Source organism: Carlito syrichta, unplaced genomic scaffold, assembly GCF_000164805.1.
Source record: "Carlito syrichta isolate Samal-C Ts95f unplaced genomic scaffold, Tarsius_syrichta-2.0.1 Scaffold153679, whole genome shotgun sequence".
NCBI lineage: Eukaryota > Metazoa > Chordata > Mammalia > Primates > Tarsiidae > Carlito > Carlito syrichta.
The window spans coordinates 279891-307212 of NW_007097775.1; the positions used below are offsets into that span (position 1 = coordinate 279891).

A 27322-nucleotide genomic window follows, 5' to 3' on the forward strand; every position below is an offset into this window, starting at 1 on the left:
AACAGACCAGTAATGACTAGTGAGATTCAAAGAGTGATTAAAAGTCTACTGGGACAACCCCTTTTGGTCCCCTCCCGGTGTGGGAGCTTTTCTGTCCTCTCAATAAATCTTGCTTATAAAAAAAAAAGTCTACCAACAACACAAAGTCCAGGACCGTATGGACTCACAGCCAAATTCGATCAAACTTTCAAAGAACAACTGGTATCAATTTTACTAAAGCTATTCCACAAGATTGAGGAGGGAATTCTCCCTAATTCATTCTACAAAGCCAGTATCACCCTAATACCAAAGTCAAACACACACACACACACACACACACACACACACACACACAGAGAGAGAGACAGAGAGAGAGAAAACTACAGACCAAATCCCTTATGAATATAGATGCAAAAATCTCAACAAAATATCAGCAAACTGAATTCAATGGCACATAAAAAAAAAATCCACCACAACCAAGTAGATTTTATCCCAATGATGCAAGGGTGGTTCAACATACACAAGTCAATAAAAGTGATCTACTATGTAAACAAAATTAAAAACAAAAAACATATGATCATTTCAATAGACACAATAAAAACATTTGATAAAATCTGGCATCCCTTCATGATAAAAACCCTCAGTAAAATAGGCACAGAGGGAACATTTTTCAAAATAATAAAAGTCATAATTGACAAACCCATAGCCAATGTGGGTTTCGTCCTAAATGGAGAAAAGTTAAACTCATATTCCCCCTCAGAACTGAAATGAGGCAAGGATGCCCACTTTCACCACTCCTACTCAACATAGTACTGGAAGTCCGGCCTGAGCAATCAGGCAAGGAAAAGATATAAAGGGTATCCAAGCCGGAAAAAGAAAAATTAAACTATCTCTGTAAGCCCTATACAGAATCCTATAGACTCTTTCAAAAAGACTTCTAGACTTGATACATGAATTTGGTAAAGTTTCACTATACAAAAATCAACACACACACACACACATCAGTAGCACTGCTATACACCAAGTGGCCAAGCTGAGAATCAACTCAAGAACTCAATTCCATTTACAATAGAAGCCAAAAAGCTAAAATATCTAGGAACGTATTTAAGGAGGTAAAAGGCTTCTACAAGAAGAACTACAAAATACCAAAGCCAAATTGAAGAGGACACGAACAAATGAAGAAAACATCCCATGCTCATGAAACAGAAGAATCAACATTGTAAAAATAACCATATTACCCAAAATAATCTACAGAGTCAATGCAATCCCTATCAAACTACCAACATCATTTTTCAAAGAATTTTTTAAAAAATTCCAATGTTCATATGGAACCAAAAGAAGATCCAGAATAGCCAAAGCAAAGAGTACAAAGTTGGAGGCATCACATTACCTGACTTCACATTATACAAGGCTGTAGTAATGAAAACAGCATGTTACCAGTACAAGAGCAGACACATGGACCAATGGAACAGAACAGAGAATCCAGAAAGAAACGAAAACACCTACAACCAACTGATCTTTGACAAAGCAGACAAAAACATACACTGGGGAAAGGACATCCTATTCAACAAATGGTGCTGGAAAAATTGGACGGCTAAATGCAGAAAAATGAAACTTGATCCCTCTTACCATGTATGAAAATTAATTCAAGATGAATTAAAGACTTAATTGTCAGACCTAAAACTATAAAAATCCTAGAAGAAAACCTAGGAAAAATTCTTCTGAATATTGGCCTAGCCAAAGAATTTATGGCTAAAACCCCAAAAGCAAATCAACAAAAACAAAAATAAGCAAGTGGGATTTAATTAAACTAAAAAGTTCTGCACAGCAAAATAATCAACAGAGCAAACAGGCACTCCTACAGAACGGGAGAAGATTCACAAACTATATATCTGACAAAGGACTAATATCCAGAATCTACAAAAGACTCAAACAAGTCAGCAAGAAAAAAGCAAATGACCCCATTAAAAAGTGGGCAAATGACATGTGCAGATATCTCTCAAAGTAAGATATACAAATGGCCAAAAAACATATGAAAATGATCACCATCACTAATCATCAGGGAAATGCAAATTAAAACGGCAATGAGATACCACCTTACACTAGTCAGGATGGCCATTATTAAAAAATCAAAAACAATAGATGCTGACACGGATGTGGTGAAAAGGTAGGAGTGTAAATTAGTATAACCTGTTGTATCTCCTACCTGTTGGCAGGACTGTAAATTAGTACAACCTCTTGAAAATCAGTATGGATATCTACTAAAAGTAGAACTACCATTTGATCCAGTAATCCCACAACTAGGTCTCTACCCAAAGGAGCAGAGGTCATTATATAAAAAAGACACCTGCACTCGCATGTTAATCACAGCACAGTTCACAATTGCAAAGATGTGGAATCAACCTAAAGGCTCCCTAACTGATCAGTGGATAATGAAAATGTGGTATATATGCATTATGAAGTACTATTCAGCCATCAAAAAGAATGAAATAATGTCTTTTGCAGCAACTTGGATGGAATTAGAGAACATCATCCTGAGGGAACTGACACAGAAACAAAAACACTACCTGTTTTCACGTGTATGTGGGAGCCAAACTAAGGATCTGAAAAGACACAGAGAATGGCATCATGGATATTGGAGACTCAGAAGGGGGTGGAGGGGAAGTAACAGAGGATTGAAAAATCACCTATCAGGTGTAATTTGCACAGGTGGGTGTGATGGGTACACTTAAAGCCCAGACTTAGCCGGGCTCGGTGGCTCAGCCTGTAATCCCGCGCCTTTGGGAGGCTTAGGTGGGTGGATTGCCTGAGCCCGCAGGTTCGAGACCAGCCCGCGCAGGCAAGACCTCATCTCTACAATAAAATCAAAAAATTAGCCAGGCATGGTAGCGCACGCCTGTAATTCCCGCTACTCGGAAGGCTGAGGCGGAAGGATTGCCGGAGCCCAGCAGGTCGAGGCTGCGGTGGCCGGGAGCGGCCACTGCACTCTAGTCTGGGCAACAGAGTGAGACTCCAACTCAAAAAAAAAAAGCCCAGACTTCTTCACCACTATACAACGCAACCATGTAACTAAAAACTATCTGTACTCCCTAAATATAGTGAAATAAAAAATATATAATAAAATAAAATTTAAAAAATGAGGCTGGGTGCGGTGACTCATACCTATAATCCCAGCACTTGGGGAGGCCAAGGTGAGGGGACTGCCTGAGCCCACAAGTTCGAGACCAGCCTGGGCAACTTGGCAAGACCTCATCTCTACTGTAAATGAAAAAATTAGCTGGACATGGTGGCATGTGCCTGCAGTTCCAGTACTTGGAAGGTTGAGGCAGAAGGATCACCTGAGCCCAGCAGTTCAAGGCTGCAGTGACTGTGAGCATGCCACTACACTGCAGCCTGGGCAACAGAGTGAGACTCCAACTCAAAAAAAAGTACAGCCAGGCGTGGTCGCTCACATTTGCAATCCCAGCACTTTAGGAAGTGGAGGCAAGGGGATTGTCTGAGGCCAGGGGTTCGAGACCAGCCTAAGCAACATAATGAGACCTCTTCTCCACTAAAAATTTTAAAATTAGCCAGGCATAGTGCTCCCAGCTACTTGGGAAGCTAAGGTGGGGAGGATCAACTGAGCACAGGAGGTTGAGGCTGCAGTGAGACATGATGCCCGATTAAAATAATAATAATAATAATAATGAAATAAAAACACAGAGCACACAGAGAGAAAAAAGCTAGTAAACTGGACTTCAAAATTTAAAATTTCTGCTCAAAGACAGGATTAAGAGTATAAAAAGGAATTGACAAAACTAGGAAAAAATGTACTATATATAACAAAGAATATGAATTCAGATTTTTAAAAGACTATATAAGTTTTAAAAAGAAAAACTTCAAGACACATCTAGAAATATGAAAATGTTTAATAACACATCAAATGGTATTCAACATCATAGTCAATAGGAATACATAATTTAGGGACACAGTAAGATATTATTTTCTACTCATCAGAATGGCTAAAATAGAAAAAGGACAACAGCAAATGGTGATAATAGTAAAACAACTGGAATTCTCATAAATCGTTTGTGGGAGTCTAAATAGATACAATCACTTTGGAATACCGTTTGGTAATTTATTATAAAGTTAAACACATAACTAACCCATGACCTAGCAATTCTACTCCTAGGTATTTATCCCAGAGAAATGAAAACATGTGCCCAGAAATACATACTCATAACAACTTTACTAAGTTTCCAAAAATTAGAAATAACCCAAATGTTCAGTAGAAGAAAGGATACATACATTGTGAGACAGTTAGTATCAGCGTAATGAAAGACCACCCAGCAATAACAAAGAATAAAGTTATATACACAATATGGATGAATCTCAAAAACAATGAGTGAAAGAAGCCAGTCATAAATGAATACACTCTGTATGATCCCATTCTATAAAGTTTTAAGAGGCAAAAGGAACCTACAGTAATAGAATCCAAACAATCGAAGGTGAGATTTTTTTTTTATTGTTGTTTTTAGAGATGGTGTCTCACGTTGTTGCCCAGGCTGCAGTGCAATGACATGAACATAGCTCACTGCAGCCTCAAACTCCTGGGCTCAAGCAAGCCTCTCACCTTAGCCTCCTGAATAGATGGGACTACAAGTGCATGCCACTACTCCTGGCTGATTTTTAATTGTTTTAATTGTTTTTTGGTAGCTATACTGCCCAGGCTAGCCTCAAACTTCTGGTCTCAAGTGATCCTCCCACCTCAGCCTCCCTCCCAAAGTGAGCCACTACACCCAGCGAGAATGTGTTTTGATTAAAGGGAGGCGTGAGGCAAATTTTCTGCAATGATAGAAATGTTTTTAATTTTGATTGAAATGGTGGTTACATGATTATATACATTTATAAAAATTTACTGAATTGTATACTTAATGTACTTGGGTATTTAAATTTTTCCTCAATAAGAGTAATTTAAAACACTGTACTCTTTAAAATCATGATTGAGATTATGAATAAAAGTCAGATTTTAAATCTAATAAGTTTTATAAAAGTCATTGAACTTTAACTACTAAAATAAAGCTTTTAAAAATTTAGTTATAGTCCCCAAAGTTCTAAAATTCTATCAATCCAAGAATTTCAAACTTACATGGTACTCATCTTCAGGTTTTAATATGGTCATTTCTGTGAACTATGACAAATAAAACATACTTGTGTATCACTGATTCAGTCCTCTGAACTTCATGTCCAGCAGCATGCGTTCACTCAAAAAACTCAGACCTTTTGTTCCCGGACAATAACTGAAACGGTCGGTACTTTCAATATCTTTTTAAAGTTTAGTTTGACCTTCAAAATACAGTACCTTTTTATATTTTTAAGTACACTTATTCCCACTTGCAGACATAACCATATCATACCTTCTAATACCCCCCGTAGGCCTCTTCAATACAAGCTTCATTACACATTCTTCACTTTTTGTAAGACTGACTACTACCACTTAATTGGTTAACTGGGCTGTCATCAGTGAGCCTGAGTTCTTTTAGGCCCAACATACCTTCTCTAAATTATATCTAGAAACAAAAAGTATTTCCCAAAACCTATTTTAGAGGAGAGCAGATCTGTGCTTCATATGGTGGAACTCTAGAAATTCTTACTCAATAAATCTCTTCCATTCAACCAAAACATGGATGTATTTATTCAGCCATTAAATACAATCTGATAAAGAAAAATTTTTTTAAAAATTTTAAAAAAGAAAAAAAATTTTTTTAAATGAAAATTTATAATGCTGTATGCATACAAGAAAGATAGATTTGCTAGTGATTACTATTTTCCTTTTAGAACATAATGAATTGCTTCACATGGTAATCATATACTCTCATTTAATCCTTACCTTCTTTCAAAGCTCTGTCCACATTATGAGAAATGACTACCCTTCTAGATTGAGCTGACTCATGTAAGTTTCCAAACACAGGACTCTGAAACAAAAAAAAAAAAGGGCAGATTACAGAATGAATAAATTATACGTTAAAAATAAAACTGGTATTATGAAATGCCATCTAAAAAGGCATTGAGATAAGGCTTAACAGATCATAAAGTTCACCTGGAGAAGCAAATAAATATTAAAGATTAGTTAAAATTAAACAACAGAATCAAAACAACAAAAGAAAATTAAGAAAGACTTTTTCCCTACCAGATATCAAAACAGTATGATGACAGTATAGGAATAAGCACATCAAAACAACACTGGAAAGTATATAAACAAATGTACCTATATGTAGGAATTAAGAACTTAATAAGAATTAAAAATTAATGAGAAAAAAACACACTTCAGTAAACGATGTTGGGATAATTTGATATTCATGTGGGAAAAAGTTATAGTCTTAAACTTTGTATTTCATTAATTCCAAATTGATTAAAGAACTAAAATTTTTTGGTTAAAAAAGTACTAAAAGGAAATAAGGGAGAAGTTGTTCATAATCTTGTGATGGAAAAGACTTCCTTAAAATGAAATACAAGATCCAAAAGTTAAGAAAGGGAAAAAAAAAAACACGACAAATGTGACTATTTTAAATAGAACATTGTTGTTCGACAAAAGATTCTATAAATATAAATAACAGACTAGGAGACAATATCTGCAACATATGTAACAAAGGACTATTGCAACATATATAGCAAAGGACTATTTAGGAGTTCAGACTCCTAAAATAGGTAATTTTTAGTTGTTTTAGTAAAGAAAACCAAAGAAATTAAAAGAGCAATCACAAAAGATATACAAATGACCAATAAATATGACCAAAAAAATGCAACCCCCCTTTTTATGAGAATACAATTTAGAGCAATGAGATATCCTAAGACTGTCAAAGAGGAAAGAGTCACATATCTAACATTCACAAGGACATGAAAAAACGGTTGTTTTCATATACTTCCAGAGGAAATATCTATTTCTACAAGCTTTTAAGAAAGCATCTGGGCCGCACACATGAACATTTTAAATGAACTATCTTTTGACTGAGCAGTGTCAGACCTAGAAACCTGCCCAACAGAAATGATTGCACATATGCAAGGAATTTCCCTACTATATTGCTTATAAGGGCAAAATATTAAAAATACATGTATATATAAATAGCGGTACACCATTTAAAAGAATGCTTTAGGGATGGAAATGTATATACATTTTTTTTCATGGAAAGTTTTCCATGATGGGAAAATGTTTGGAAGCACAAACACCAAACTATTAAAAGTGATTTCCTCTAGGCAGGGACATAGAATTTTAACTTCTTACTCTATGTATGTCTGTATAACAAATAATGTCTAAAAAATTGTATAACGATACTACCTAGCATTTAAAAATAAAGGAGACTAATACAACATTAAAGAGAAAATGTTTAACTGAGCACACACCAAAGTGATCAAAAGCATGTATAATGTCATTGGAGCCTATTTATTGGTTAGGAAGGAAAAAAAGAAATGAAAAAATTGTAGAGCATTTTTTTGTGCATGAAAAATATTTACAAGTGCCTGACCAACAGGAACATGTCACTAGGCAATCTAAATGGCTAATATTATTATACTATCATCCTCATCCTACAGACATGAGGAAATCACTTTGTTCTCAAGCAGGCCACACCAACATAACTGCACTCTACAATCCCACATAGATGTATTCAGTGGTCCTAGACCACACAACTGGTAATTTTCAGTCGTTGGTTTGTCTCATGCTATCCATGGGTCAAGAGCCAAGGGTGTCGTCTCTGTTCCTGCTCATTGTTATTAAAAACAAAGCCACAGCTTGAAGGTTTCTTAGCGGAAATACTTTCTAAAAACCTGTTGTACCCATGGAAGAAAAGACATTCCTTTATGCTCCAATTAAAACACAGCATTCAACATTTTCTCTGACTGAGGCCTTTGGTCTCTTTAAAAAGCTTGAGACCAAAAGTAGAATGGTAGTTGCCAGGGCTGGGGGAAGGAGAGAATAGGGAGTGACTGCTGAATGGGTAGAGTTTCAATTTTGCAAAATGAAGAGTTATGGAGATAGACGGTGGCAATAGTTACACAACATTATGAAGGTATTTAGCATCACTAAACTGTACACTCCAAAAATTAAGATGGTATATTTTACAAGTGCTTTACCATCATTTAAAAACTGCAAGAAGGGGAGCTTAAGAGAGTAACATTTTCTATTTTTGGCTCTTTAAGCAAAAGCTCTATTATTTTCTCAATCTGATTTTCCAATCTGGTTCCTGTTTTCCCACCCTATCCCTTATGAGTCATTGGCCCTTACTAGGAAAGTTATTCATCCCTATTCCATCAACTCTGACTCAAAAATACATACATACATACATACATACATACATACATACATACATACATACATACAGCTTGTCTTCATTTTAAGATTTAAACCTAGTTTAAAACGAACTTATGAAGATTTATTTCTTTGAGTTGGAGTCTCACTCTGTCACCCAGAAGACTTTTTTTTTTTTGAGTTGGAGTCTCACTCTGTCACCCAGGTTGGAGAGAAATGGCATGCTCATGACCACCGCAGCCTCAATCTGCTGGGCTTAGGTGATCCTTCCACTTCAGTCTTCCAAGTAGCTGGAACTACAAGCATGCACCACTATGCCTGGTTAATTTTTCGTTTGTTTGTTTATTGTAGAGACAAAGTCTCACCAAATTTCCCAGGCTGGTCTTGAACCCCTGGACTCAAGCAATCCTCTTACCTCTGCCTCCAAAAGTGTTAGGATTACAGGCATGAGTCACTGTGCCCAGCATGAAGATCATTGTTAATTATTCAATGAATTCTCTGGAGAATGAGAGAAATGAGGTCTCTCATAAATACTTTTAAAATGTTTTCCAAAGACAGGGCAAAACTTGAAAACTTTTCTCTAACATATGTAACTAGATCCTGGGCATCAAAAAAAGCACATGTCATATCAGTAAGCCCTTTTCTGAACATATACCAACTTTCTGTGTACTCCTGAATATCAGCTTTTAGACGATAGCCATAATACATTCAAATTGTCTTTTCATCAAAGCTAAAGGCACCCCCTCATGAGAAGACAACATTCAGAGAGAAGCCACGCACAGAAACCCAAATAAGCCACTAAACAACCAGGAACTATCTGGAGTCTGGTCAAAACATACACCTCAGTCGGGTGCAGTAACTCACGCCTGTAATTGCACCTTGAGAGGCAGAGGCAGGAGGACTGCCTGAGTCCAGGGGTGCGAGACCAGCCTGGGCAACTTGGTGGGACCTCACCTCTGCAATAAACCACAAAATTAGCCAGGTGTGGTGGCATGCACCCGTAGTTCCAGCTACTTGGAAGGCTGAGGCGTAAGGATCGCCTGAGCCGAGCAAGTCGAGGCTGTGGTGGCCATGAAATGCCACTGCACTCCAGCCTGGGCAGCACAGAGAGACTTAAAAAAAAACAAAAACAAAAACACACCTCATTGTCCCTTGTTTTTAAATATGATACTGCTCGTCGTGGGAGCTAGAACAGGCAATTCATGACTTGCAACTCCTTTCATGCCTATTACCTGGACTACTCAAATAAACAAATGTCTCTCCCTTTCATTACACTTGCACAGAGTTCCAGGGATGATGGGTGAAATATCCCGTAAAGTTACTGAAATGGTGATTTATCTTACAAACACAAATCCCCAATAATCATTAGCCACCTGGAGTTGTCACATGGCTGCTTCTTTCCAAGTATACTCAGCACGTGACAATCTACTGGGATCCCATGACTAATATTCTCACTCTTAAACTGATATTCTCAAAACCATGGCTCCTTTCAAAATGATGTTCTACCCTCAGCCTCAAAAAATAATGTATTCAAAACTAAATAAAGAAAACATGCATATCCCTCCTCAAGAGGATGAGAAGGGACTGAAGAAACTTTAAAGGTCACCTAATTGCCTAAGCTTCCAACAACAGATAGTGACATAAGCAATATGTCATTTTCAAACTGGAAACCGAGCGGCCATGCTAATGAGCTACGCAGTGCAAGGCAGAGAAAAAACAAGTCAGAAAGACCCAGCCCTGCCTTTCACTAATGGTGAGTCTTTCATTCTGCTGCTACCATCTCTAACTTGCTTTTTAAGTGGGCTAGTTATACCTCAGAGGATTAAATAAATATTACCAGGGGTCTAAAGAAAGAAAAATGACAACAGGGGCCGAACAAGCACGATAAATGAGTGAAGGAGGTTACAACTGTTGTACTGCTAGGTGTTTTGATTTTTTTTCCTACAAAAAATGGGAATCACAAATGTTAGCTGATGCCACCAACTAATTTAATGTAATTACAAACTCAACAGGCCTCCACTGTTTGGTCCGCACTGCAAGCCATGTTTTGCCCAACAACTACTCTAATGGCTTGATCTCATAAAGCACTCAGCAGAGTGCCTGGCAGACAGTAGCAAAGTAGTTACTGTCACCAGTACAACTCAAACTGTTACCAATTTTCAACAAATTTAAAGTGGGTTAATTGGTTGGTTGGACAGCTGACTGGTTGGTTTTCTAACATAAGAAATGAGGCCAACTCATTTCTTTCTGTAATCACAACATTCTTACTGTAATCACATCATTTTGGGAGACGGAGGCAAGAGGATCCCTTGAGCCCACGAGTTTGAGACCAGCCTAGGCAACATAGCGAGACCTCATCTCTACAAAAAATTTTTTTAAAAATCAGCCAGGTGTGGTGGCCCATGTCTGTAGTCCCAACTACTTGGGAGGCTGAGACAGGAGGAACACTTGAGCTCCACAAGTAAAGTCTATGGTGAGCTGTGATGGACTCACTGCACTCCAGCCTGGGCAACAGAGTGAGACGCTGGCTCAAAAATCAATGAAAAATAATAAAGTAAGACATGAAAGTAAGAAGAAAGGATCGAAAAATTAAGATACAAAAGTAAGACACAACATAAGAAAACACATCATTCTTGAAGTGTTTTTGCCTTCGAGGTTATGGTCTACAGAGAGGAAAGTGCACATTTCCTGGAAATGTTCTGTTTTGATGTGAAGTATTTAAGTATCCAAACAAAACCTGGATTGTGATTTTATTATGCTTAATCATGAACTAAATATCATGTTTTCCTTATCGATAACAGAAAATTGTTAAACATGGATACTGAGAGGTTATCATTTAGGGAGACTGTAGTGATACAAAATAATGAGACGTTTTCCAGGGATACAAAATAATGAGACGTTTTCCCGTCTCAGTCATGCATAATTTCTATTTCAGATATAAAATAAGCTATTCTTCCAAATTTAACCAAAAAAATTTCTCATATTACTGTTTTTCTAGATTTCAAACATGCTATAATTTATTTTTTAAATGCTATTTCCAATTATATAAATAGACACATTCTAGATTATAGATGTAAAGAATTAAATTGAACCATAATACCATCAGCCAGAGATGATTGTAACCCACACAAGTTCAGCCACTTGTCACTTGTACATCAAAAGAACAAACACGAGATGTAATGAAAGGAAGGTGATTTTATTCCAAAAGCCAACAGATGAGGAAATGGCTAGGCTCATGCCTCAAAAAAAGTATTTCAGGTTTTTAGGCTGAATGCAAGGGTATAAAAAGGGAAATTTGGACAGGAACAGTGGCGCACACCTGCAATCCCAGCACTTTGGGAGGCCAAGGTGAGAGGATTACCTTAGCCCAGGAGTTCGACAGGAGCCCAGTCTGGGCAACGTGGCAAGACCTTGTCTCTACAGCAAATTAGCCAAGCATGATGGCACACGCCTATAGTCCCAGCTACCTGGAAGGCTGAGGCAGAAGGATTGCCTGAGCCTGCAGGTCAAGGCTGTGGTGGCCACAATCTGTGCCACCGCACTCCAGCCTGGATGACAGTGAGACTCCAACTCAAATAAGTAAACTTGGCATGAGAAACACGCAAGTGTTGACACATGTGTCTTGATGACTTATGTGTCTCAATGGTTTATTCTTGGTTGTGGTCCTCTTGGATGTCTGACTGGTGTGATCTCAGCTGCAGTCAGGCTGTGAAGCGACCATCTTGGGACCCCTCCCAAGCAGGAGGTTCCTGCAGTCAGACTGTTTTAACATTAGCCCCTGTAACTTCTAAGCAAGCACATGGTCAGATAAGCATGCATGGTGAAAAGAAGTTTCTAAAACATGTTTCAAGGCTTAAGATTAATACAGAGGGAAAATAAAACTTTAAAATACATTTTGAGGTTGAGATATTCGGTTACATGATCACTATTGACATTTTGGTGTATTTTCTTCTAGTAAGCCTGGGCAAGTTACTTTTCTGTCACTCAATTTTCTCATCTGTAAATGGAATAACTATAGTACCTACCTCTTAGAATTAAAATGAGCATTAATCAAGTTAATACATATAAAACACAGCAATGTCTGACATCCTTAATAATTATAAATTATTGGTATTTTCTATTTGCATACTTTTAAAAAGAAACAGGGGGCCAAGCTTGGTGGCTCAAGCCTGTAATCCCAGCACTTCAGGAGGCTGAGGCAAGAGGATTGCCTGAGTCCAGGGATTCGAGACCTGCCTGGACAACTTGGTGAGACCTCATCTCTACAATAAATAAAAAAATAAGCTAAGTGTGGTTGAAAGCGCCTGTAGTTCCAGCAACTTGGAAGGCTGAGGTGGAAGGATTGCCTGAGCCCAGGAGGTCGAGGCCACAGTGGTCATGAGTGGGCCACTGCACTCCAGCCTGGGCAATAGAATGAGACCCCGACTCAAAAAAAAAAAAAAAAAAGCAACAGGGATCACAGTCCACACATAACTCTGTGTCTGGCTTTTTACATTCAATATCATATTACCAGTATCTTTTATGTAATAAAAGAGTCAGAACATAATGCTTTGAATGCCTTATACCACACTTTAACTATTCTTTTATTCTACATTTAGTTTGTCTCTACTTCTTTTCCTATTTTAAATGAAAAATGTTTACACTTTTTGGTATTGGTCTTAGTACTGTAACCAAGAATTTCCATTGCAGCTTTTGAGACACAGTTTTTTTCCCTCTCTGCCTACATTTTAAAGGTTTTTTTTTTTTCCTTTCTCATCTAATTGCATACTTGCTTGAGAAACCCCAGAGATTGACCTTGGAAAAACAGAACATGGAGACCCCACAGCAGAATTCTCCATTGAGGTCACCTGAAGGCCTCTACAACCTGGTCATAATCAGGACAGCATTGGCTAGTTCTCCTGATGGATAATTCAAGATAACCATTGAAGCAAGATCTGTTCCCTGTGCCACCCCCAAATATCCCTCATTCCATTCTTTCTCTTTAAAATCCCCCATCCTCAGCCTAAAATTTTAAAATAGTATTTTTGAGGCATGAGCCTTGCCATTTTCCCAACTGCCAGCTTTTAGAATAAAATCACCTTCCTTCCACATCTTGTGCTTGTTAATTTCAGTCTGAAAGTCACAAACAGAACTTGCTATCAGCAGCAGTACCACTGCTTATAATTACCACTGAAAATATTCTAAGAAATATGTAGCTGGATTTGGACTCTGACTTCATTCAAAGGATTAAACGCCTCAGAAATGTTCTTGTACTTCAGAGGGGCGTCTTCTATCCACTGAGAAGAAACGAAGGAACAAACAGGGAGAGGGGGATGGAAGAACAGGACCCTGAGCTATTCTAGCTTTGACACTCAAACTATACTTAAGTGAATCCTCTTCAGCCTCTTCAATCAACTCTAAACCATGTCCCTTGAAAGCCCAAGTACTGCGTGCATGGCACCTTCAGAGAGAAAAACAAGTAACGGACACAAGCAGCAGGCAGTGTGAAGCTGCAGGTCAGGGCCTTCTATACCCTGGAGAGACTTCATAAAGCCAACTCGACTTTCAGAAGTATAATCACTATCACGATTTTACCTCAAATGAACTTGGCAAGAGATGAGTGGTATATGAGGTCATATGCTTCTGTAGCTCACTACATCGTGTATCAAAGTATGTCTTGTGTCCAAGCTAAAGGCCAACCATGCCTGCATGCATCGGGTTCTGTTTATATTCCCATAATGAGAGACAATCATCTGGGTAAGACAGACCCCAAGACTAGATCCTATGAAGGGATATGAAATCATGAGATCTTTTCTTTGAACAAATATGAAATTCCAATGTGCTTTATGCAGGAACACAATCTCCTTATTTATACAATAGCAAAATTATGTGGCATCACATTAGAGTTGCAAGAGCACATGATTAAAAACCAGAATAAAGTAGGCTGTGGTTGATTCTTTCCCATTAACCTGTTGAGCTGTAATTAACACAGCCAACTCTATGCGATTCACATCAATTAAATAAAAAAAGTCTGCACTATCCAAAGAATTATTATGGCTGGGTGTGGTGGCTTACACCTGTAATCCCAGCACTTTGGGAGGCAGAGGTGAGAGGCTTGCCTGAGCTCAGGGTTTGGGACCAACCTGAGCAACATGCGAGACCTCATCTTTACAATAAATCAAAAAATCAGCTGGGCATGGTGGCGCATGCCTGTGGTTCCCTCTACTTTGAAGGTTGAGGCAGAAGGACCACCTGAGCCCAGCAGGTCAACGCTGGGGTAGACGTGAGCATGCCACTATACTCCAATGTGGGGGACAGAGTGAGACTCTGACTCAAAAAAAAAAGAAAGAAAAAGATTATGAATTTCAAGAAGGATAATGCATGTAAAAGTGCTTTAACAATTATAAGGCAATATACAGATATAGGTTGCTACTATCGTTCCAAATTCATGGTCTAAATTTTTTACATTGTTAATTTCCTTCCCCCAAAATGATTATAGTTATATTACAAGAGATTGTTATTATGATCTTTTACACTTTCAGATTTTACTGTTACAACAGATCTGCTTTTTGAAAGAAAAAAGAGTATTAACACAAAGTCAAAATCTCTATTAACTAATCAACAGAGGAAGATTTTAAGGTAGATGAACCAAATCTTGAATTGCTTTTCCATTTATTTGGAAGAATTCGACTCATAAGAAGAAAGATGTTTTTTATTTCTAATTTCCAAGATTCAAATCTGAAGACTCTTAGAAAACACACTCCACTTGATTACTCCACTTAAGAGAAACTTAAATATATTTCAAATCAGACACAGACTTAGAAACTGAAATCATAAGATGCACTTAAAAGGACACAGGCAGGCTAGACCTGGAGGCTCAAGCCGGTAAACCTAGCACTTTGGGAGGCTGAAGTGAGTGGATTGCTTGGGTCCAGGAGTTTGAGACCACTGTGGGTGGTATAGTGAAACCTCAGCTCAACAACAACAACAAAATTAGCCAGGCATGATGGTGCGTGCCTATAGCCCCAGCTACTCAGGATGCTGAAACAGAAGGATCACCTGAGCCCAGTAGGTCGAGGCTCCTGTGAGCCATGATCATCATGATCACACCACTGCACTCCAGCCTGGGCAAGAGTGAGACACCAACTCCAAAAAAAAAAAGGATACAGGCAGACAGCAGTCTGCCTAAATTGGCAAGTATAGAACTAATTTATGGGGCCGGAAAAAAAGAATGAAGAAAAGCAAATTGGCTGAGGAAAAGGTAATCGAAAACCTTTAAGATTTTCAAAACATGGCTGGGTGCGGTGAGTCATGTCTGTAATCCCAATACTTTGGGAGGCTGAAATAGGAGGATTGCTTGAGCCCAGGAGCTCAAGACCAGCCTGGGCAACAGACAAGACCTTATCTCTATTAAAAAAAAGAAAAGAAAGGAAGGAAGGAAGAAAGGAAGGAAGGAAGAAAACCTTGACATTGATATTAACTTTCTGCATTCCTGAAAATGTGTGCATGATTAAAAAAATATATATGTAACCACTTTTATCACTAGCTTCTATTGTAATTTTGAATTCATAAGGGAAATCATTGGTTTCCATGATATGAATCATGTTTCCATCAATTCATTCAATCATCTTACATTTACCGAGGACTCACTCTGTGTGCCTGGCACTTAGGTATTGGAGAGACAATGGTAAATAAATTACATTCTGTGCTCAAGGGGCTTAATCTATTCTTGATGGAAGTTCATAATCGAGTAACTAATGAACCACAGTAACTAATGCTGCTGGGCTTGGGAATTCTAATATTCTTTCTATTCTCATATCCTCTCTACATTACACTCTCTAGACTAGGTCATGGAAGAAAAAGTACTCAAGTATACAATCAACCCATGAGAATTTTGAAGTTCATAAATTTGAATTATGAAGTACATTACAAAAATAATTCTCATTTCCTAAGAGTTCTGATAGCACTGAACATAAATGGTGAAGGAACCACAATAGCTGCCCCTGCTTCAATCAAAGTTTTCATGTAACTCAGAAACTAGATGAATCACAAAGAACTGCTTTACTCACAGATCTTTAGTATTGAAAACAAGCATTGTTTTGTGCTCCAATACTCTCCTGAATACCATAATTCCATTCTCTTAATTAATTTGTTGACTTGCTTTTAAATAAACACTGGCGATAAAATATTTAGTAAATAATTAGAAAAATATTACACTGGCAATCTGTCAGTGGGACCTCTATTTCTAAAGTTCCTTTGAAGTGAAAAGCTGAGCTCCACACAAGAGTAGCCCAGATAGCATATATTTATAAGATATTAAGATGTGTGAGATAAGATGAATTACTGCCATAAAATAATAGTAGCATAGGTCTGGGGGCAGTTGTTCATGCCTATAATCCCAGCACTTTGGGAGACCCAGTTAAGAGGACTGCCTGAGCCCATGGGTTCAAGACCAGCCTGGGCAACCTGGAAAGACCTCATCTCTACAATAAATCCAGAAGAATTAGCCAGGTATAGAAGCGCATGCCTGTAATTCCAGCTACTTGAAAGGCTAAGGCAGAAAGATGGCCTGAGCCCAGCAGGTCGAGCAGCCGTGAGTGTGCCACTGCCCTCCATCCTGGGCAACAGAGTAAGACTCCAACTCAGAAAATAAAGAAGAAAAAAAATAATTTTAAAAAACCACGTTATTAAGGCAGGTCTTTTGTGCAGCAGTCATTCCATCTCTAAGTAGAGAGGACTGAGAAATGCATCCTTGTGTTTGTGAGTATACAAGCATGTTAGTTAGTATTAAACATGACTTTGAGTTTCCTTGGTTTCTGAAAACACTCTAAATCAGTTTTTAAGAATCACTTGGGAAATTTGTCCAAATGCAGATTTCTAGCCGATACTCCTTTAGATTCTTAATTTAGAAAGTTTAAGTTATGTCTTTGGAGTAAGTACAGTACTCTTAATAAGATTTCAAAATTATATCTGTGACCCTTAGATCACACTTTATGAAACAGTGTAGTATGGTCCTGATGACAAAAAGTATGATTCCTGAAAAAAAATAAGAATTATTTGATTGTTAGCAAAGTCAGAAAGATTTACTTTGATGTAAGAGTATAGCAATCATTCTACATAAATAAACAGCAGAGTCACAAAAGAGTCACTCATAATTTAGACTTTGCTTAGTTAAGTGAAATGATAATTATAAAACTTCATTTGTAGTCTCAAAGAAAGGAGGTGGTATGAACTCTTTCTCTATAGAATGTTAATTCCGCAATGATATTAACAAACCATTAATCACCTTAAAAGGCAAGGAAAAAAATCAGTTAAATTTATGAGGCAGTTTTTTGTTTTTTGTTTTTTTTTGAGTTGGAGTCTCACTCCGTCGCCCAGACTGGAGGGCAGTGGCCGCTCCCAGCCCCCGCAGCCTCAACCTGCTGGGCTCCGGTGATCCTTCCGCCTCCACCTTCCAAGCAGCCGGAACTACAGGCGCGTGCTACCACGCCCGGCTGATTTTTTGATTTATTGTAGAGATGAGGTCTCGCTGCCCAGGCGGGTCTCGAACCCGCGAGCTCAGGCAATCCACTCACCTCAGCCTCCCAAAGGTGCGGGATTACAGGCTGAGTCACTGAGCCCAGCATGAGGCAGTTTTAAATACAGTACTTGAATAAAAAATTATTTATATTCCTGGAATGGTCTACAGTTTAAAGGCACTGAATAAACCCATTCTTGGACATTTAACCTGGTTAAAACATTCCTCTAAAGAAGAAACACAACAACTGCATTTAGTCAGTAAAACTGTTAACAAGTAAAACTTTGATTGCATTTAGTCAGTGAAATTGTTCCTGAGGACAGTTACAAGCACCTGCGCTGAATGATGCTGGTATAGCCAGAGGTAGCGTTGGACAAAATAACAAGAGGTATCGACTCCCGCTTGACTCAGCCCTAGCCTCCTCTGTTTTCTCTGATTTTATAATGTATAATGCAATCCCTTCCCTGGCAACACTTTACAGAAAACTTCGAGAGGCAACTTCTTCAGTAAAAAGAGAATTAAGACAACAACATGGAACATCAGGGCAGATCACACTCACACGGTGTCTGGATCTCCTCAACTGCAAGGATTCTCATCTCCACTCCACTTTGGTCACCTGTCCTACCCTCTGACCCTTCCTTCTTCTCGTCTCAGCCTCCTCCCAGCCTCAGTTCCTCCCTTGGTTTAGATGAGGCCTGAGCAGCTGCCACCAAACACCCTTGTGCCCCGGCCCTCTAACACACCATGCCCACAGATGTCTTCTTCACTGTTTCACTTCAGGAGTGGAGTGCTCCACCTGCTAAAAATTCACAACCCTATGACAGCTGTCACCACACTTTCAAGGCCTCCAACTTCACATCTTGGCCCATAACTCTTCAACATTCAGCCTTGCCTTTGCTACACTGCTTTGCCCTCGTGAGACAGCACAGCATGGAGACCAAAAGGACTGCTCCAACGTCCAAAAAAATAAAAAAGAAAAGAAAAAAGCCTAGTCCATTAGTCATTTGCTAGCTCTATCACCTTTGGCAAGTCATTTGATCTCTTTAACCCTGTCTCCTGATCCATACAATGGGGTAACAGTTAACTTCATCACAGAAAAACTGTGAGAATTAAATGAGAATATACTTAGTATAGTGCCTGGTACACTGTAAGATCTCAGCAAATGGTTTTGCTGTTATTCTTGATGACTTTTTCCCCCAAACCTTTTACCACCTCCCTGAAAATTACCCTCTACACATGTCATCTTCCTCACCATCAGTAATTAATTTTGCCTCATGCTTACCAAGATATTTGAAGCTCCCCAGCTTAGAATATCCTCATTCCCTGCCAACCTTCCCAAAGTTATCTCCATGTGCCCCTATTTTCCCTCTCTTTCCCACTAGTCTCAAGTCTAATCCCCTCACCTGTGCTCTGATTCTGTCTGCACAGAAACTGCTCTATCAACCATCCTCTGTCTTGAGATTTTCAGGCCCTTTCTCTCCCTAAACCTAGACATGGGCTTAAATCTCTCCCCACATAACAACGAACATCTGTGACACCACATCTATACGCTGTCTCCGTGTCTCACCTCACACTCTCCAACCTCAGAGAACATCACTTCTGCCCAGGACCCACCCTGACCTCTCCACCCCAAGCCTCAGAGTCTTGGCACAGACCTCCGAAGACCTCTCAGCTGCCAAATCAGGGGACAGCCCACCCCTCACCGTCCCTCTGGGCCTCTCCACTCCGCCCAACACTGTTGGCCACTTAGCCCTTGCCGCTCTCCGGCCTTCTTGCGCTCACTGCCTGGTGGGTTGCTCCTCAGCCATCACGTGCTTCCTCACCAGTCTCATCGACCCTACAATTTTAACTGCCACATGTATGCTGACACCAACGAATCTATTAATACTTGCTTGACCCTGCTCTCTCCCTCAAATTGAGGCCTTGCATACCTAATTGCAGCTGGACGTATCCATGGGTAATTCAGCATCTACGTGGCCAAAACCTACTGTACCAGTATATTCTGTTATCCCAGAGCTGCATAAAAGGCACCTGCACTCATTCAACTCTCCAAGCCAGAAACTGAAACTAACCTGCAACATTCCTTCTCTTCCCCTCAATAAACGCAAACAGGACAGAACTGAAGAACATGATAAAGCTGACTGGATGGGAGGGCAATTGAGCTGGAATCTGAACTAGAGAACTGAATACACAAAAAGGGGCAAAGGTCTTCTGGTGCACAGCCCCACGCCCAGCCCACACACACAAATGCCAGACTCAGGTAAATTCAAGCACAGCAAGCAGTTCCGAGTAAGTGACAAGCGCGTACAAGTGTCAAAGGCTAAAGGGAAGGTCAGCCCTGGTCAGGAAGACCCTTGACGTGAGCGGAAGTGTTCTGAATACAAAACCTCCTTCCTCTCTAAATGACTGACCTAGGCCAATCACAGAAACAGTTCCCCTTGCCAGCATTCATGAGGAATGGGATACCTGCCCAAACCTGGCAAGACAGATGTGAGGGGAACGCTGCCAGGGGCATTTCCAAGAACATTTTCCTTGCTCCAAAAATAGACTTTCTTCCTCTGGATATCATCCTGCGTGGCTGTGGTGCCTGAAACTGATGCAGTCATCTGGCTGGCAGCCCAAGAGCTAACCCAACTCACAGAGCCAAGAGACACACAGAGAAAAGGTACTAAAGGCTCAATGCTGTCCATATGGAGACTGCCCTAACCCTGAGCCTGTCCCACCTCTGGATTGTGTACTATTTCTTAAGATAACAAATCTTTTTGCTTAAAAAAAAGTAAGCGGATACAGGGATCAGTCACATTTAGAAAACACTGGACTACAGACCTGCATACCTAACTATAAGCACTTATGTGACCATCAAACCAGCCTCTCATGCTTCTTCTTGTTTTTGCAGCTCCCTGAAAGCATCTCCAGAACTAAGTGTTAATGGATCATAGCTTGGGAAATCGATTTTTATCAGAATATGACTAGCTGGGCCCTGTGGCTCATGCCTGTAATCCCAGTAGTATGTTGGAAGCTGAGATGGGAGGATCACTTGAGCCCAGGAGTTCAAGACCAGCCTGGACAACACAGTGAGACCCCCATCTCTAAAAAGATAAAATTAAAATCAGCTGAGTGTGGTGGTGTGTGCCTGTAGTCCCAGCTGCTTGAGAGGCTATTAAGCAGGAGGATCGCTTGAGTCCAGGAGGTCAAGACTACAGTGAGCCATGATGGCATTACTGTACTCCAGCCTGGGCAACAGAGTAAGAGTTTGTCTCCAAAAAAAAAAGAAAGAAAAAGAAAATACCAAGCCAGGCCAGGTGGCTTACACCTGTAATCCTAGTACTTTGGGAGGTGGAGGCAAGAGGACTGCCTGAGCTCAGGGGTTCAAGACCAGCCTGGGCAACTTGGTGAGCCCTCATCTCTACAATAAATTAAAAAATTAGCCAGGCATGCTGGCATGCACCTGTAGTTCCAGCTACGTGGAAGGATCGCCTGAGCCTAGCAGGTCAAGGCTGCAGTGGCCATGAGTGTGCCACTGCACTCCAGCCTGGGCAACAGAGTGAGACTCCAACTTAAAAAATTAAAAAAAATTTTTTTTAAAGCATCTGGCTGGGCTCAGTGGATCAGCCTGTCATCCCAGCAATTTGGGAGGCCAAGGCGAGTGAATTGCCTAATCCCACGGGTTCAAGACCAGCCCAGGCAACTTGGCAAGACCTTGTCTCTACAGTAAATCAAAAATTAGTTGGGCATGGTAGTGCACACCTGTAGTTCCAGTTACTAGAAAGGCTGAGGTGGAAGGATCGCGGAGTCCAGCGGGTCGACGCTGGGGTGGCCATGAGTGTGCCACTGCACTCCAGCCTAGGCGACAGAGTGAGACTCCAACTCAAAAAAATAAAAATTAAAAAATTAAAAAGCATCTGACTGTTAGGACATAGTATAGTGATGACTGAGTAACATAAGCACAGAAAAAGTGGTATGGGAATCCAAAGGAACCAAAGGTTCTTACTCAAATGGCAGATGGGTTTCACAATATGTGCCAACTCTGAACTTTTAGTGACTGGCTGGAGTGCTGTATTGAGAGAGATTCTGTGGTCTCATCCAGACTGAGCAGGGTGTGGGGAAAGCCTTACTTGATTAGTAAATTCTGTAATGAGCAAAGAAGGGGCAATTATGATATCACTGAAGTTCATTCTGAGATCTCTGAAGTAACATCAATTCTTAAGCAGATCCTAGAACCATTCCAAAACTTTCCAAGCCTTTTAAAACCTGAATCGGGCCAGAGTAATTTTTAATAATTAAAAAGATAGTAGTAAAGTAGATAAGTGTGTAGACTCCAGAGTTAAGAGAGACCTGGGTTTAATTTTTAGTCCTTCCACTTGCTATGTAACCTAGACATGTTATTTACTCTTCTTTTTTTTAATTTTTATTTTAAAGATGTGGGGTACGCTTCAGGATCAGGTCTATAAGTGGTCATCATACAGGCAAAGTTTGGTCCTCCACTTTGGTCCCAACTTCGCCTGGTTTAAGATCCGTCAGCCTTACTGATGTCATGCCCCCCCCACACCAATTAGCCTTCTAAATCTCAGTTTTCCCATCTGTAAGATGAGTAACAGTCCCCACTTCACTTAATAAAGATAAAAATTAGCCGGGCTTGGTGGCTCAGCCTGTCATCCTGCGCCTTTGGGAGGCTGAGGTGAGTGGATTGCCTGAGCCCGCGAGTTCGAGACCCACCTGGGCAACTTGGCGAGACCTCATCTCTACAATAAATCAAAAAAATCAGCCGGGCGTGGTAGCACATGCCTGTAATTCCAGCTACTCGGAAGGCTGAGGCGGAAGGATCGCCGGAGCCCAGCAGGTCGAGGCTGCGGTGGCCGGGAGCGGCCACTGCACTCTAGTCTGGGTGACAGAGTGAGACTCCAACTCAAAAAAAAAAAAAAAAGATAAAAATTAAATTGGGTAATGTAATGCAGGTAACGTACCTGCAAACAGCAAGTTTTGCAAATCCTATTAAATTTAGGTATATCAACTACTAAGGCACTCTTTCATGATGCTCACATTGTGACTCCTGTGGTACACATATTTATCCAACGTATTCACAACCATGGACGAGAACGAAATGAATCAAACTGAGATCACAGAAACCATTTCCCTGAACCCATTAACAATGCTGTATATGCTACGACAAAAAAATGGCAAAGAAGGTGACAAAGCACTGTTCAAAGCAAGTGTCACTGGTCTTTAGGAAGGTATATACGGCTGGGCACAGTGTCACAAACCTATAATTCTAGCACTCCAGGAGGCCACGGCAGGATTGTTTGAGCACAGGAGGTTGAGATTACAGTGACCCAGGATCACGCCACTGCACTCCAGCCTGGGTGACAGAATGAGACCCTGTCACCGAAAAAAAAAAAAAAGCCATACAGGCCAGGCAAAGTGGCTCGTGGTTCGTATCTGTAATCCCAGTAATTTGGGAGGCCAAAGCAGGAAGACTGCTTGAGACCAGGGGCTCCAGACAAGCTTGAGTAAAACAGCGAGAACCTCATCTCTACAAGAAAAAAAAAAGCATACAGAGTATATAAATCTAACTACTGCATGATTATTCTCTCTGTGAAACATAGAGCTCATACGGATTTTTTACAGGTGTCTCCATAGGGGAAGTCAAGAAACAATGATCAATTCAACAGTAACTAGCATGTCTGAACACCCAATTCTTGAAATTTCCCACTAAAAGAAATCAGGGCTCCATTTGTAGAAATGGTTAATTCCAGGTATGAGCAGACAGCATTCAAATTGAGTCTGAAACATCTTGTATTCTATACAGCAAGAAAACTCTCCAAGATCATAGGAGTCATGTCAAAAGGACTCAGGAGCCAACTTAAAATGGCTCCTATTATCTTATTATACAAAGACAGGGTAATACAGGCTTAAAAAAACATAAGTTACCCATCACTGATATCCATCAAATATGTTCATTTCCATTAGTTCGTCACAGCATATTTTTAAAATCATACAACTAACTGGTCACCTTTAGAGGATGACAGAGAATCAACTCTATCTTGAAAACTGGTAAACTGAAAGACTCAAGAGTTTACCAAGTTTTTTTGTTTGTTTGTTTGTTTGTTTTTGAGTTGGAATCTCACTTTGTCACCCAGGCTGTAGTGCAGTAGCATGCTCACAGCCACCGCAGCCTTGACCAGGTGGGCTCAGGCGATCTTTCTTGCCTCAGTACTCCAAGTAGCTGGAACTACAGGCGCGCTACCATGTCTGGCTAATTTTTGATTTATTGTAGAGATGAGGACTCGCCAAGTGACCTGGGCTGGCCTCAAACCCATGGGCTCAGGAAATCCACTCGCCTCAGCTTTCCAAAGTACTGAGATTACAGGCTGAGTCACCAAGCCCAGCCCAGTTTTTATACATGAACCGTACCACTGTGTAACCAAATGGTACATGAGGAAAAAGTATGAGGTAAGGCCAGGCACAGTGGCTCAAGCCTATAATCCCAGCACTTTGGGAGGCCTAGGCAAGAGGATTGCCTGAGTTCAGGGGTTCAAGACCAACCTGGGCAACTTGGTGAAACCTCATCTCTACAATAAATAAACAAATAAGTTAAGTGTGGTAGTGTATGCCTGTTATTTCAGCTTCTTGGAAGGCTGAGGTGGAAAGATCACCTGAGCCCAGCAGGTCGAGGCTGCAGTGGCCATGAACGTGCCCCTGCACTCCAGTCTGAGCAACAGAGTGAGACTTTGACTCAAACGAACAAAAAATGTTTACCAACAACTGAAAAATGACAGAATTAAAATATCACCATTCTGTCACCTCTAATAAATTAATGAATCTAGGTAGTATCAACAGCTATTAATATCACAAAATGACAACCTCCAAAGTCTGGCCGAAGGATTTTTTTTTTTTTTTTGAGTTGGAGTCTCACTCTGTCGCCCAGACTGGAGTGCAGTGGCCGCTCCCAGCTACCGCAGCCTCGACCTGCTGGGCTCCGGCGATCCTTCCGCCTCAGTCTTCCGTAGCCGGAATTACAGGCGCGCGCTACCACGCCCGGCTGATTTTTCTGATTTATTGTAGAGATGAGGTCTCGCTGCCCAGGTAGGTCTCGAACCCGCGGGCTCAGGCAATCCACTCACCTCAGCCTCCCAAAGGCGCGGGATTACAGGCTGAGCCACCGAGCCCGGTTGGCCAAAGGATTTAAACATGCTCAAACCTTTGAACTCAGCTATCAATTTGCAGGACACACGGAGGAGACAGAACCATGTTAAACAGCATCACTGACAGGCGATCAGAAAAATCAAGGCTAGAGGACATTATACAGGACAAATGTTCCAGGTTCTTCAGTAAATAAACTGTAAAGAAAAGAAGGGAAACTTTTTTTTTTGAGTCAGGATCTTATTCAGTTGCCCAGACTGGAGTACAATAGCATGATCATGGTTCACTTCAGTCTACAACTCCCAGGCTCAAATAATCCTCCAGACTTCATCTCACAAAGTGTTAGAATTACAGGTATGAGCTACTGTGCCCCGCAGAAACTTTTTAAATGGGCAAGACTAGACTATAATGTCCATGAATGCACATTTAGGCAATGAAACAATCATGACATGCAAGGAAGTGGTTACTATAGAATCAAGATGAGATTACTGAGATGGGAAAGAAGGGGATTCTGTAAGTTGCAAGGGTATTATATCTATTATCATGCACCCAGCTTTGCATTTATTTTGTGATTTTCTGAATCTGCATATTTAATTTTATGATTTTATAACTTTCATTTTTAAAGTTTTTAAAAATAAAAGTATAGGCCGGGTGTGGTAGCTCATGCTTATAATCCCAATACTTTGGAAGGCAGAGGCGATAGGACTACCTGAGCTCAGGGATTCGAGACCAGCCTGGCAATATGGCAAGACCTCGTCTCTACAATAAATCAAAAAATTAGCCGGGCATGGTGGCACATGCCTATAGTTCGCTACTTGGAAGGCTGAGACACAAGAATAACCTGAGCACCTCAGGTCGAGGCTGTGGTGGCTGTGAGTGTGCCACTGCACTCCAGCTTGGGTGACAGAGTGAGACTCTGACTCAAAAGTAAAATAAAAGTATAAAAGCTACTTCTTAACATCTTCTTTAACCAAAGCATTGTATTCTGTATATTATAAATACTATCACATTGTTTCAAGTAATTCTCAAAGGTATTTATTATCCGCTTTTTTTTTTTTTTTTTTGATTTGGAGTCTCACTCTGTCACCTAAGCTGGAGTGCAATGGCTGAGCTCAGGTATTCCCTTTGCCTCAGCCTTCCAAGTTGCTGGAACTATAGATGCACACCACCACGCCCAGCTAGCTTTTGTGACTTATGGTAGAGACAAGGTCTCACCAAGTTTCCCAGGCTGGTCTCAAATGTCCAGGCTCAGGCAATCCTCTCGCCTCAGCCTCCCAAAGTGCTGAGATTACAAACTGAGCCACCACACCTGGCTGACTTCTTATCTCTTAAGCAAGTTACTGTCACTGAGTTATTAGGGGAGAGCTAAGATTCAAATCCACACTAACTCCAAAACCATTCTTGTAAAGCCTGTGAACTGCTAATTCCCAAGTATTCATTCATTTAAAAAATATGTATTGCTCACTTACTAAATTACCTAACTAGGCGTCAAAGACACAGAGGGAAATCTCTGCCTCCATGCAGTTCAAAGGTTAATAAAAAAAGAAAGACAACAAACCACGCAAGCAAGTATAAAATTACAACTGTGATAAGCACAATGGAGGAGCGGTATATGGTGCCACAAGTTATATAAACTTGGAAGACAGAGAAAGCTACTCTGCAAAATTGACAACTGAGGTCTGAAAAGGAGTTAACTAGGTAAAAGCGGCAGCCGAGTGCTCAAGGCAGAGGACCTATAGACAGAGGCTGTTTGGCACTTGGAGCACTGAGAACGGAGCATGAGGAATGAAGGTAATTATGATGGGAGATTAGGACAGACAACAAGGAAGAATAGGAGGCTACTGATATTTTTAACTAAACACATTGCTGAAGAGGGATTGGATTAGCCTCGCATTTATGCAAAATCAACTGAAGGGAGCACCGATTTGGAAGGGGAAAGAGCAACTGAGAGGCTGTTACAGTCACCTAGGTGGGACGCGACGGTAGTTGGGACACAGCAAGAGAGACGGAAAGAAGACAAGTGCAAGAACTCGAGAGGTGGTCTCTGAACTCGGACCTACTTGGTGGCGCGATGGCCAAACGCACCAAGATCAGAATTGTCAGTAAATATGGACCCGCTATGGGGCCTCCCCCCGAAAGATGGTGAAGAAGATTGAGATCAGTCAGTATACCAAGTACACTTGCTCCTTCTGTGGCAAAACCAAGATGAAGAGACGAGCTGTGGGCATCTGGAACTGTGGCTACTGCATGAAAACAGTACTGGTGGAGCCTAGACCTGCAATACCACGTCTGCTGGCACGGTGAAGTCTGCCATCAGAAGACTGAAGGAATTGAAAGACTAGTAGAAGCTCTATCATTTGAGATATCACTAGCCTATAATAAATGGCTTAATTTATGCTAAAAAAAAAAAAAAAAAAAAAAAA

General features: G+C 40.4%; 1 protein-coding gene and 1 pseudogene across 2 annotated transcripts in view; one reads left to right on the forward strand and one right to left on the reverse strand.

The window, feature by feature from the left end:
- Positions 1–27322, reverse strand: part of SNX25 (sorting nexin 25) — a 117844-nt gene that overhangs the window by 89283 nt on the left and 1239 nt on the right. For both annotated transcript variants that reach the window (XM_008050788.1, XM_021708974.1), the window contains one exon: positions 5849–5933. In XM_008050788.1, the coding sequence (XP_008048979.1) occupies positions 5849–5933 (85 nt within the window). Of the gene's footprint in view, positions 1–5848; positions 5934–27322 lie in introns of those variants that run through there.
- Positions 26890–27241, forward strand: LOC110594877 (annotated as a pseudogene).